Below are 11,958 nucleotides of genomic sequence, written 5' to 3'. Positions count from 1 at the left end.
AGTGTGCTCATAGTTAATGTACAACTGTCTGTGCCACGTTCTGACGGAGGGGGTGCTGGATCATCTCAATTCGTCACCTGTAACACATTTTTGACAGCAGCCGCCAAACTCCCTCTTACTTCATTTCAGTTCAGCTTGCGGTTAGATTTACGCTTACACCTGTAAAAGGCGCACTCATAAGGTGGGTACGAGATTTCAAATATTATTTCTCCGTGTTAATTCTTTGAACAGTAGTTTAAGACCATCGATATTTTGGAGCGTCTCAGGGAAGGGAAGGTAGCGACGTTACACGTCAGACTGCGCCGCAGAAAACGTATAATATCTGTCTGCAGAGCCCCAGACGCTTCTCCAGAAAACCTCAAACTACACAAGTGACGCCTACCAGTGTGTGCCCATATCAAACTAAAAGGATAATTTCTCTTTTGCGATGTTAAAAATTTGTCTGCGGCAGCAAAACAGTAGCCCATTAGAGTACATTTGGCTTTGGAATGAGAGTCTGTCTATTTTCAAATTCCTAGAGAAAGTTCTTCTGCTTCATGTACATAAATTCCACATCTCTTTTGCGAGCTCTTGATGAAGTGTTGAAACTTTTTGGGGGGTATTGCTGATGTAGTTGTTGTTATAGATAAACTTTATTTATTTATTTTCTCTCTCACACACACACACACACACATTCACATTCACTGACTGATAAGTTTGGATGAGCACAAAATTTGTCAGGAGCGCGTCTTGAAAGTACCCTCACCCCAATTAGCCAATCCTATAATTAGCCAAAATCACACTTGTCGGTAGATGTTTTGTGTCCCTTTAAACATAAATGTAGGCCTAAGTATTTTCCATACAAGTTGAATGACGCATAAGCTGGAGTGTTTAAGAATTTAAGTATACCTTTCACTTAGGCCCCCTTGAATCTTTACGACAATTCTGGGCAAATTAATTTATTTCTTGCATCTTCTTGGTCCATTTGAGTTGGCTATTCTGCGTTTAGCTGAGCATATTTGGGAAGTGTGTCTAAAGAGCGGTCAAACCGGGTTAACATGTTTCAATCGGACAGGTTCTTTTAAATGCAAAGCACGTGTAACAAACTCTCATTACAGTGTCTGATCTCTCTACCGGTGACATGAAATGTACGCACAATATATTTTTTTTTAATTCAAGTAGCCGTTCAAAAAGTGTGAATCTCATACATTGTTTCAGAGACACTGGCAGAGAATCTTCAGATGGACGACAGAGAACTTCTTGTGGCTGAGGCAGCCCCTGCGCTAGGAGCAGCATCGCTCTCTGCAGAACCACCGACTGCTGGAGATGGTGGAGGCGCCCACGCAGCGGTGTACTCAGCTTTCCGCTACTCTGTTGTAGACCGTCTGTCTGCTTGTTGTCATGGAGGAGCCAAGATGGCGGTCCTGGCCTATAGCCTAGGCAAACGGGAAATAAATCAGTATTTCAGCATTAAAAATGCAAAGTTACTGTCTCTCGCAGCCGTCATTCTTCTCACAGTGTTTCATTCTGCCTCTCGGTATTACGGAGGTAAGTTGCAGACAAACTATACTTGGTGCATCAGGGTGCCATTTGGTAGCTAGCTAGCTCGCTCTTGTTACATATGCTTTCTTTTCAGCTAACTGATGAAACGCTTGTGTATGACAGCTAGTTTAGCCTTACTGCTGCTGGAGCACACCGGCTTACAAGCTAGCAAGTTGCATTGATTTACAGCATGCCCAGAATGCACATTGGGAAGATTGGTCCTATAAGCGCTTATAATTGCAGCCTTGGTTTACAATGTACATTATCCGCCAAATTTATGTAGCTGTGCATAAAAACAAATCAACGCTTGTTAGCGTTAGCGAGCTAGCTGCATCACGCTGCAGGTGGATTGGTTTCGTGCTCGTTGTTTATGTTTCCTTTGCGAGGGTATGTGGTCACTCTAGCCAGTGTGAGCTAGACATAGTAGAATTGTTGCAAACTCAGTGCTCACAAATACATGAGCTGTCACCTCTCCGTAAAGGGTGAGGAAACGTATTTAACTTGAGTAGTTTGTCCACTGTAGTCTCCCTTCCCTTTGGATGTGCTCTGGCTCATTTGCTATACCCAGCAACGGATCTGAGAAAGCGAATTTCATGATGGCTGGAAGGGTTAAAGAAAAGAAAAAAACAGATATTGTAATGGCTAATGTTAGTCTAAAATACTGTCCATTTCGCTGTAAGACCACTGATTATTTTAATGTAGCTAGACTCGTCTTGGTCTGAAAATAGAAGTGTTTTTGTATGTACTGTCAATCTCAAGTGACATCAGGATTACTGTGATCTGAACCGTAAGGAATATCATAGTCTAGATTTAGGGCAAGGTGGCATTAGCAAAGTAATTAGGCAGTTAAGCATACAAGGATATATCCTTGTGTGCTATTGTGGAATTTCTCCTTTGTTGATTTAGTTTAGCTAGTTTGTGTATTAGCTGCTGTCCTCTCAACGCGGACACGGTAGCATACGGTTTGCACAACCGAAGCCGACAGGAAGAATCACTCTTAAGTAATGGACTTAAGTATATTTCACAAAAGTGTTTCACAGTGCATAAAGCTTCATTTTAAGATTGGCCTGACCCCTGTACAAATCTCTCAGTACCCAAGTGCCCATTAAACTTTAAACGTCATCTCTTGAGATGTCTGATGATTCGAAAATTCAGTGTTTTGTGTACGTGTTTCTTTCTGTGGTTTATTTTTGATGACTTTCTGGGTGTCTTTTTGTAGGCAGTGACACATGTGAGTGGCTCCTATCCAATGGACGATTCCTTGGGGAAAACGTGTGGCAGCCAGACGGCTGCATGATGCACAAATATAAAAGCACGTAAGTTACATTGCGACGCGTTGCAGTAGCACATTAATTGCAGTGACTTGAATATAGTTAGTCTGTAAAAACGCTTTATTGTTGTTTATTGTTAAATGCCTCGTCAGTCTTCCCTTTACTCCATGATGCTGAGGTTCATGTTTAAATATTAAATTTTGAAGCCTTGAAATTTGTTTGTTTACCTCTCAGTGAAGCAAAGACTTGCCTTAAACATAAGAAGATAGCATTTGTTGGCGACTCCAGAATCCGACAGCTTTTCTATGCGTACATCAGAATTATCAATCCTGAGTCAAGAGAAGATGGGAACAAGGTTTGTGTGCTCAGTATTTCCCAGTCTCAGTGTGTGGAAGCAGCTCATGGTTTGGTTTGGTTTTGTTTTGTTTTTGGGGTTTTTTCCTCACTGTTGAGTAGTTTAGAGAAACTGCATTTCATTGTTAAGGAACTTGAGCAGTTCTGTGTGAAACGTCTGTTTGCAGAAAAACGCCCTTCTTTGTGTACATTCTGTAATCCATTTACTGTTTTCATGTTTCTCATTGCTTTGTTTCATTTCAACCAAACATTATCAATGCTTGATTGCACAGAACATTGTGTACCAAGCAGATACCTAATTTAGACTGTGAAATTCTTGGACTCCACCCAAAGAAAGGGTGTGAACCAATAGGGTGTTCTCATGTGATAGCTTAGTTATTGTCATAATTTGATGGTATTTCACTCTCTTCCAAAGTGAGGCAAAATAAACATGTTTTATCACCTTTGTTATTTTCACAACTCTTTCAGCATGAAAACATTCCCTATGCAGAATCTTCTATCAATGTGGTGAGTTTTCAAAAGTTCTGCTTTTTTCTCTTATACGTGATCTTGTCTTCACAGCAGATTTTTAGAAGTTCTCTCCTAGAGTTACATTGCACCTATTAACACTTAACTCTGCACCCTCATTTGGTTTGCCACTTGCAAGTTTGCTGTGTTGATTCAAAACAGATATTAAATTACAATGTTATTACTTTCAAATGAGCCTCAAAATGTTACCCTTGTTTATAGGATTTCCTGTGGTATCCAGAAGTGAATAACTCTATGAAGGAACAGTTGTTGTCTTGGACTGAGGTAAAGAGAATATAGCGTAATATGCACAACAATACATTGAATTTATTCATAGAACCTCTTAACTTAAAAAGTGTTCTACAAGAAATATCTAGGTTGTATGATGTGCTGGACTTTTTCCCTTAAACTGCTGTCACTGACTAACATTTATTTTGAACTGTGAATTGGAATTATTAAGGAGCCTAAGGTCATTTTATGGTACTTAAAGGACGTTTCAGAAACTTTTAAAAGTAATCTCTGGTTATCCTTTGTGTCATGGTAGGGAGCTTCACCACAGCCAAATGTCATTATCATTGGAGCCGCAACGGTGAGTCTAAGAGCCCTTGCAAGAAGTTACATGTTAGGATCTGATTGTTTTTGCTCATTTTAACTGATGCTCTCTCTCCATATTCTTAGTGGTCCATCAAACTGCACAATGGCAGCAACTGGGCACTGTCACAATACAAAACAAACCTTACATTCATAGCATCTCCGCTAGAGAAGCTAGCAGAGCGCAGTGAAATCTATTGGGTATTACAAGGTTAGTATAAAAGTTATCAGTTCAATTTCTCTGAAAAACGTAGTATGAAAGACAAGAAGAAGTCAAAAGATTGCTTTGGGTCAGAGGTTGCTTCTAGGATGCTTTTTCATTTTTTTCCCCCCTTTGTTTATAGATCCAGTGCACGAGGAGACACTGAATGATAATCGGAAGATGATCACAAATGAGCAGATAGACAACTACAATGAAGCGGCCCTTAATGCTCTTAGCACCAGCGGAAGGAACACCAAGGCCAGTGTGAAGTTTCTGAGGGCCACACAGCAAGCTGCTAAAGAGACCATCGCACAGTCAGCTGATGGTTTGCATCTCCCTGAGAGTACCAGGGATGTGGTAAGTCCCTTGTGTTTTTTTTTTAGAAACAACCATGCCGTTTCTTCAGATGCGTATAGATGACTTCTTAATTGCTCTCGGTCTGTTCATTTGCACTTTTGTTAGGGCGCCATGATCCTTATGAACTCTGTGTGCAACAAGATTCTGAGGCCCATCGACGGCTCCTGCTGTCAGACTGTTGGTTCTCCGAGCATTCTGCAGAAACTGGCGGGCGTACTCTTCCTGTTGGCTATCGTCGGTTTCGTAGTGCTCCACGTGCTGGGTTATAGCAGACATCGCAAGAGCAAGCCAGTGTCTGACGTCGAGAGCGGCGAAGAGAAGAAACCTCCGTCAGCGGTCACGCCACTCAACACAAAAGGGCCGTTCTTTGCCATCTGTAAGATGGGACTCATCATGGCGTACTTTTACTTATGCGACCGGGCAGACATCTTCATGAAAGAGCAGAAATTCTACACGCACTCTACTTTCTTCATTCCTCTGATTTACATATTTGTCTTGGGGATCTTCTACAGTGAGAACACAAAGGAGGTAGAGGAAATGCTTTAAGATCTCCAATATGAATTTTAATGTTATAGATAAAGAAACAATTTTGAGTGATCTATATGAAGCTCTTTTTTTTTTTTTTTCTTCTGACCTTTCTTTGGCGCGTGCTCAGTGGGTTTTTTTTGTTTGTTTGTTTTTTTCCTATTGCTGTTTTTCAGAGCAAAGTGCTGAACCGAGAGCAGACTGATGAGTGGAAGGGCTGGATGCAGTTGGTCATTCTCATATATCACATATCTGGAGCCAGTGCTGTAAGGTTTATGAGTTGTACTCCATAACTTTACCCCTAACTAACCTTACTTTACTTAAACTTCATTTAAATGTAGCATTATGGTCAAAAGTTAAAAAAAAAAAAAGAAAAAAAAAGGCACTTTAAGGTACAGCCTGAAAGCGACTTGAAAGCAACGTGCAGTTCTCTTTTGGTTCACTGCTCGACTTTGTCCTTTTTCTTTCAGTTCATTCCTGTGTACATGCATGTCCGTGTCCTGGTGGCAGCGTATCTCTTTCAGACAGGCTATGGACACTTCTCATTCTTCTGGCTGAAGGGAGACTTTGGACTTTACAGAGTTTGCCAGGTTGGCCTTGCATGCTTGTATTTGCCGTTATTGTTGGTTTATAGACCATACCTACGTAGGATGTGGCGTACACCTGGCCTTTCTTAGCTCAGTGTAAATAAACGGTGCCATATGCCAGTTGTGAAGGAATTCCTGTCTGTGTTTCCAAAGCCTTGGGGACTTATTTCTATTCAGTATTGGTTTATAGATCGTAGCTACATAAGATACACAAAGAAGGGACTTGAGTTCTTAGGAAGAATGTTGATGCCAGTTATCTGTGAGGACGGACCCATAAGAATTGGAGAACGGAATATACACTTAAAAATTTGAGATTTGTACATTAGCAAGCACACAACACACCTCCAGGCTCAGGTGATATCACCAGCATTAAACTGACATTTACCGGCCTGTCAGTTTAAGTTAATATTTAAACATTATATGATGAGGTTTCTGGTCTCCTCAGCAATCGCCCATGTGAAATGTTGGTGAGGTTGACAAGCGAAGGCAGCATGGGTAGTCTGATACTCTGATGGTTGATATGACATTACGGAAGGGAGTTGCCAACTGTAATGGTAAAAATTTGCCCTTCGGTTTATGTTCACTGTCGGCCACTGCTAATTTATCTATGATTACCACTGAGCTTCCTGATGAAGAAGATTTGGGTGTTTGCAATAACATATCTAAAGCAAGTTTGACTTGTTTCTCGCAGCATTGCAAAGATATCACAGTGAATTATGAGACAGTTTGCTCTTGTTATCAAGTCACCAACTGTTGCGTCCTCAGTCGTTAGGGCAGATCAGTAACACATCCAGGTATTTAAACCTTTCTCAGTACTCACATTCTTTAGCATAGGAATTTAACTTGGGCGGTGGGAGACGTCGTTTGACTAGTACATGTGAGCGCAAGAACACACGTGAACACATCTTGTCTATATATAACTCTCCTTGTCTTTATATTTACTTGCAGGTGCTCTTCAGACTCAACTTTCTTGTCGTGGTCCTCTGCTTGGTCATGGACCGGTCTTACCAGTTCTATTACTTTGTGCCTTTAGTTACCTTCTGGTTTGTTGTAATCTACATCACTATGGCAATGTGGCCTCAGATTCTCCAGAAGAAAGCCAATGGTACTGTTTCTGACCCGCTCTCATCACATTACAATGTGATTATGTCAATCATATAGAAAACATCACTACAAATTTCAACTGTTTGTACACTTTTTGTGTTATTCTGCAGGTAGTGGTATCTGGCACCTTGGTATTTTGATGAAACTCTTGGGCTTGCTTCTTTTCATATGCTTCTTTGCTTATTCACAGGTAATTCACAGGTTCCCCTTTTTTTCATGTTATCAATTCAAATTATTATTGGTAAAGAGAACTTTCATTAAGCATGTACATTCAGATCTGTTTAGTATATGTCACATCACAGTCCAGAGTAAATTTGGATGTGTGAAATATGTGGTTATACGTTTCAGGGGTTCTTTGAGGGTATTTTTTCCATATGGCCCATTTCAAAACTCTTTGAGCTGCAAGGGAGCATTCACGAGTGGTGGTTCCGCTGGAAGCTGGACAGATTTGTAAGTTACACTAATATTGCTTTGACATATTTGCATCCAATTATTTATCCCCCACCTCTGTTATGTTGTGTGTTTTTTTTTTTTTTTTTTTTCTGTTTTGTTTTTTTAATGTTTGTGTATTTTGTCTGCTTTACATTTTGAAGGCGGTGATCAACGGGATGCTGTTTGCCCTTGTTTACTTGGTACTGCAGAAATGTCAGCTTCTGTCTGAGGGTAAAGGAGAGCCCCTTTTCTCAAACAAGATCTCCAACTGCCTGCTGTTCGTTTCTGTCGTCTCCTTCATGGTAAGAAAGAGACCAGGCCCCTGTGTCTGCTAGGGCTGCAAAGATTAAGCGACGGAATCGATGATCTCGACACTGAAAACGCATCAGTGTTTTAACCCAATGCGTCGTTTTTATTTATTTAATTTTTTTTAATGAATTTACCTTTTTGTTTTCCAAAATGCTTAGATTCATTATAACAAATGTTTTCCTTCTTCAATATCACTGTGTCATTGCTGCTAGGGCTGCCACTAACGACTAGTTTTCTATCAACTAATCGAGTGGAATAGTCGATATATTTATCAAATAATTTAGAAATCAAAAAGATAAATTCATAAAAAAAAAATGATGCGTCGGTTTGAAATATTGATGTCGGCGCATTTTCAGCGTCAACGTCATGGATTAATCGTTGCAGCCCTAGACTGTCCGGCAGATACACCGCTTTGGCCTCTCCAGGAGCATGACTTTTCTTACGACCCACTCTTATCTCTCACAGACATACTCCATATGGGCCAGTAGCTGTAAAAACAAGACAGAGTGCAATGAGATGCATCCCTACATTTCAGTTGTCCAGGTAAAAACCTGCCTTGATTTCTGCTTTTGACTTGCACAGTGTGCTTCTTTGCTCATGTCCCGGCCAATCTGATGTGTGTTTCTTACAGGATAAACCTACTGAAAATCCAGCTGTGTGTGTTTGAGAGAGAGAGAGAGAGAGAGAGAGAGAGTAATAGTAATCTAAGTAATCAAAGCATCCAGACATCTGTCAAGAAGTGTTTTTAAAAAGAAATTTGCTATTAAAAATACCTTGCCGTTGAACTTTTTCTGTTATCTTTCATCATCGATTAAATGAAAGCATTGGGAAGATCATTTAGTTACAGCTAACGTGTGGCTTAAATGGAAACTATGGAGGAAGTGGAGCATTTTAAACGTACAAAGAAAAGGAAGTTGTTTAGGATTTAAAATGAATACATGTTTATAAAAGAGGCATCTGTTCCCTTAAGTCATGTGGTTTCTCCTCAAAGCACCTTTTTTTTTTTTTCCCCCTCCCTGTAGATTTTGGCTTTCATTCTAATCAGGAACATCCCTGGTTATGCCCGCTCGCTGTACAGCTCATTCTTTGCATGGTTCGGGAAGATTTCGTTAGAGGTAAGGTCGGCTTTCGACGGGTAGAACAGCGCACGTCAAACCAGAATCCTTCTGTCAAAACAGACCATTAATATGCTGATGTAAATTAATATGCACATATGATTGTATTAACAAAGGCTTTTTGTCTTTTTGAAGCTGCGGGGCGTGTATGCCTTATGTGGTACACGTGTGTTTTATCCCCTTTCTCCTCTCCTTCCCGTCTGTAGCTCTTCATCTGTCAGTATCACATCTGGCTGGCTGCAGACACCAAGGGCATTCTGGTCCTCATCCCAGGAAACCCCTCTCTCAACATCACCATCAGCAGCTTCATCTTCGTCTGTGTGGCCCATGAGATCTCACAGATCACCAATGACCTGGCCCAGGTGGCAATCCCTAAAGAGACGGCACCTTTACTGAAGAGACTGTTGGCTGCTGCGGTGTTCCTGGTGGTGGTACTAGTCCTCTCACAGTGGGAGCAGAACGCCGGTCACTGACCTGGGGGCGGAGGGGGTCTAGGACGTACACGCTTACCCAGCAAAACTGAGCCATGGAGCACATAACTCCTCTGAGGTTTTTTTTTGTTTTTTTTTTTTCTTTTTAATAATCATTGGAGGAGCCCAGAGTGAACACACCCTACCAGCCCAGGTAGCTTGCTCCTCTCTCGCCTCTCCACATACTCCTCAGTGGCAAGGTTCTTTCCTCGAAAACACAAATTAGACCACGCTTGCGACGGAGGGGCTGAAGGCGACCTTTGCGAATCAGTAACGCCGCTCAAGACTACAAAAGCTTTGTTTACAGCAGACAAGGACCGAAAGAGTGTTGGCGATTTGCAAGCTGCGAAGCAAAGCACACGGGCGTCTGTGACCTTGTCCCAGCTCACTGTGGCACCGGTGTTCGATTTGTCCGTGAACCTGGACCCGAGCTCTCACCGGAAAAAAAAAAAGACCCAGTTTACAGGAGAAGAGCCCCCCCCCCCCCTCTCCGTCCAGTCTGTGTACTTGAACTGAATTATTTGTTCTGTGTTTGGTATTTAAAAGATTTAAATTAAGCTTCTTTTTATACAGGGGTACATTTGTGTCGCATTTTTGTTTTGTTCTGTTCTGTTTTGTTTTGTTTTGTTTTGGTTTTTTTGCTTTTGTTCTGTACCTTGATGCCCATGACTGCTAAATGTGAAGTAATGCATTGCCTTGGCACTTCATTTGTAGTTGCTTATCAGGCTTCCTTAGGAAGTTCGTTTGAACCGTTTTAGTGATCAGACAACAGACAGGAAAAGAACCACTGTTGTAAATAATTGTTACATAGTGAATAACTATAAGTGGGTTTCAGATGTTCAAAACACCTGTGAGCTGTCAACAAATGTATATTGCCCTCTTTATTATTGTTATTAAGTGATCACTTAACATGAACAGTGACAATGGTCATCGAGTGAACTACTGAAAATCATTTTGTATGCAACAAAGTAATATATGCATAGCAACGCTGAAGGGGAAGAAGTAGGATCTATTGCCTTCCTTATGGATCGCTGTATGTTTCATTTGTACCAGGTTCTAAGGGACGAATCTCTCAGAACAATCAGACCTTATCTTTGTGTGTGTGTGTGTGTGTGTGTGGGTGAGAGAGAACTTTACAGTTCAACAGCTCATATCTCAGACTGAATCTGTAATGTTATATACTCCAGGGAATAGGATCAAATCACTGCTGTGGACAGAAAATGAGTGTGTGCTTTGCTTGACAGGAGACTTTTTAAGACACATAGTGTAGTCTCAATAGCTGTGACATGTTCATTCAGTGGCAGTGAAACCTGATGGACCAGCTGGGCTTGTCTTGATGGGTGACATTTTTCCTCATATGTCAAGAATTTCACAAGCAGTAATATTAAGACTGACAGCCAGAAGAACCAGCTGTTCAATGCCAAAAGACCTGTTGACTTTCTAAGACATGGATAAACATACCGGGAAAATCAGGTTGTAAGGGCAGGACGTATGAAAGCCCTTAGGATCTACTTTGTTTCCAGCTTCATTCGAACAGCTGAGTCTGATAACCAGTGTATATCTAGCCAGCTAATAATGGCACCATTCAGATTTTATAGAACATACACATTCAGTCTCTTCATGATAAATACCTCACATTTTATAAGATTTAATATTCAGAATCACCTCAGATCCTAACAGTCTCATCAACATCTAAAATCTGTTTTGATCCTTAGCAGTTCTGTGGAAGATTGACAACAACTTGTGTGTCAAGTTTCTTGCTTGAGTGGATGTACAGATGTTTAAAGGAACAATTTAGGAGTTTGTTTGAATGTTACATTCATTCAGCTTTAGTTCATTCTCTTAACGTGGCTTTTTTTTTTTGATGTGCTGTGAAGAGATTGCTTACTGGGTACTTCATAGTCCTTTTTTTTTTTTTCTTCCCACGAAACCTAATGTAGCTGCTTCAGTCACACTGGCCATCATCCAGTGTGTTGAAGTGACATTTACAACTAATCTGGTCTCATTTATTAGGATATTTGGTCTTAAAAAGCTCTGCTTAATTGCCTCTTGTTAAAAGAGTGGTCTTTTCCTGACAACGCAGATATGTCTGTGGCATCTTCTTCCATTATAGGAAGGTATTACCCATTTGAAAAACAAACATGATCCTCTGTAATTTACGATGTTTTAACAACAATGATTTTGAACAGCTGCTAAGAGACTGATTACCTACAATGCATTGAATGGATTTGGACGATTTACAGTCTGTATCAAAATGAAGCGATCAATTCTTTTGTTGTAAATGTTTGGACTTTGTGGACTTTTTAAGCACATGATGCTGTGTGCATAAATCAGAAAAGTATGTTTTGTACAGTTGGACTCGTTCATATTTAAAGAAACAGTTCAGACCCCTCGGCCTCAATCGAGGTAACATGTAAATACTTTTGTTATATGTTAAAAATGTGAAATCGACCCATTTTTATTCAGAAACATCTTTATTCTGTTGTGCATTCATTGTTAATGATAAATGCTGACTTAGAAATGTGTGTAGATGGTAGTGTTTTGTCGTCATGATCCATCTTACTATACGAGTTTTGAGGGCGTACATAGAAGGTTTCTGTAAAACACACATCC

At 40.6% G+C, this 11,958-nt stretch overlaps 1 protein-coding gene across 1 annotated transcript; it reads left to right on the top strand.

The window, feature by feature from the left end:
- Nucleotides 1-107: 107 nt before the first annotated feature.
- On the top strand, nucleotides 108-9,393 carry casd1 (CAS1 domain sialic acid O acetyltransferase 1). The gene is made up of 19 exons (XM_030789135.1): nucleotides 108-181; nucleotides 1,198-1,527; nucleotides 2,741-2,837; nucleotides 3,027-3,147; nucleotides 3,615-3,653; nucleotides 3,876-3,938; nucleotides 4,198-4,242; nucleotides 4,332-4,455; nucleotides 4,589-4,803; nucleotides 4,909-5,331; nucleotides 5,505-5,594; nucleotides 5,799-5,918; nucleotides 6,864-7,020; nucleotides 7,130-7,209; nucleotides 7,368-7,469; nucleotides 7,613-7,753; nucleotides 8,226-8,303; nucleotides 8,783-8,875; nucleotides 9,082-9,393. Exons 2-19 carry the CDS (start codon nucleotides 1,221-1,223, stop codon nucleotides 9,346-9,348), a joined length of 2,562 nt encoding a protein of 853 aa, XP_030644995.1. The 5' UTR covers nucleotides 108-181; nucleotides 1,198-1,220; the 3' UTR covers nucleotides 9,349-9,393.
- Nucleotides 9,394-11,958: the final 2,565 nt, after the last annotated feature.

The sequence above is a fragment of the Chanos chanos genome, chromosome 12 (genome assembly GCF_902362185.1).
Source record: "Chanos chanos chromosome 12, fChaCha1.1, whole genome shotgun sequence".
In the NCBI taxonomy this organism is placed as follows: Eukaryota; Metazoa; Chordata; class Actinopteri; order Gonorynchiformes; family Chanidae; genus Chanos; species Chanos chanos.
This window is presented reverse-complemented; position numbering and strand designations above follow the sequence as displayed.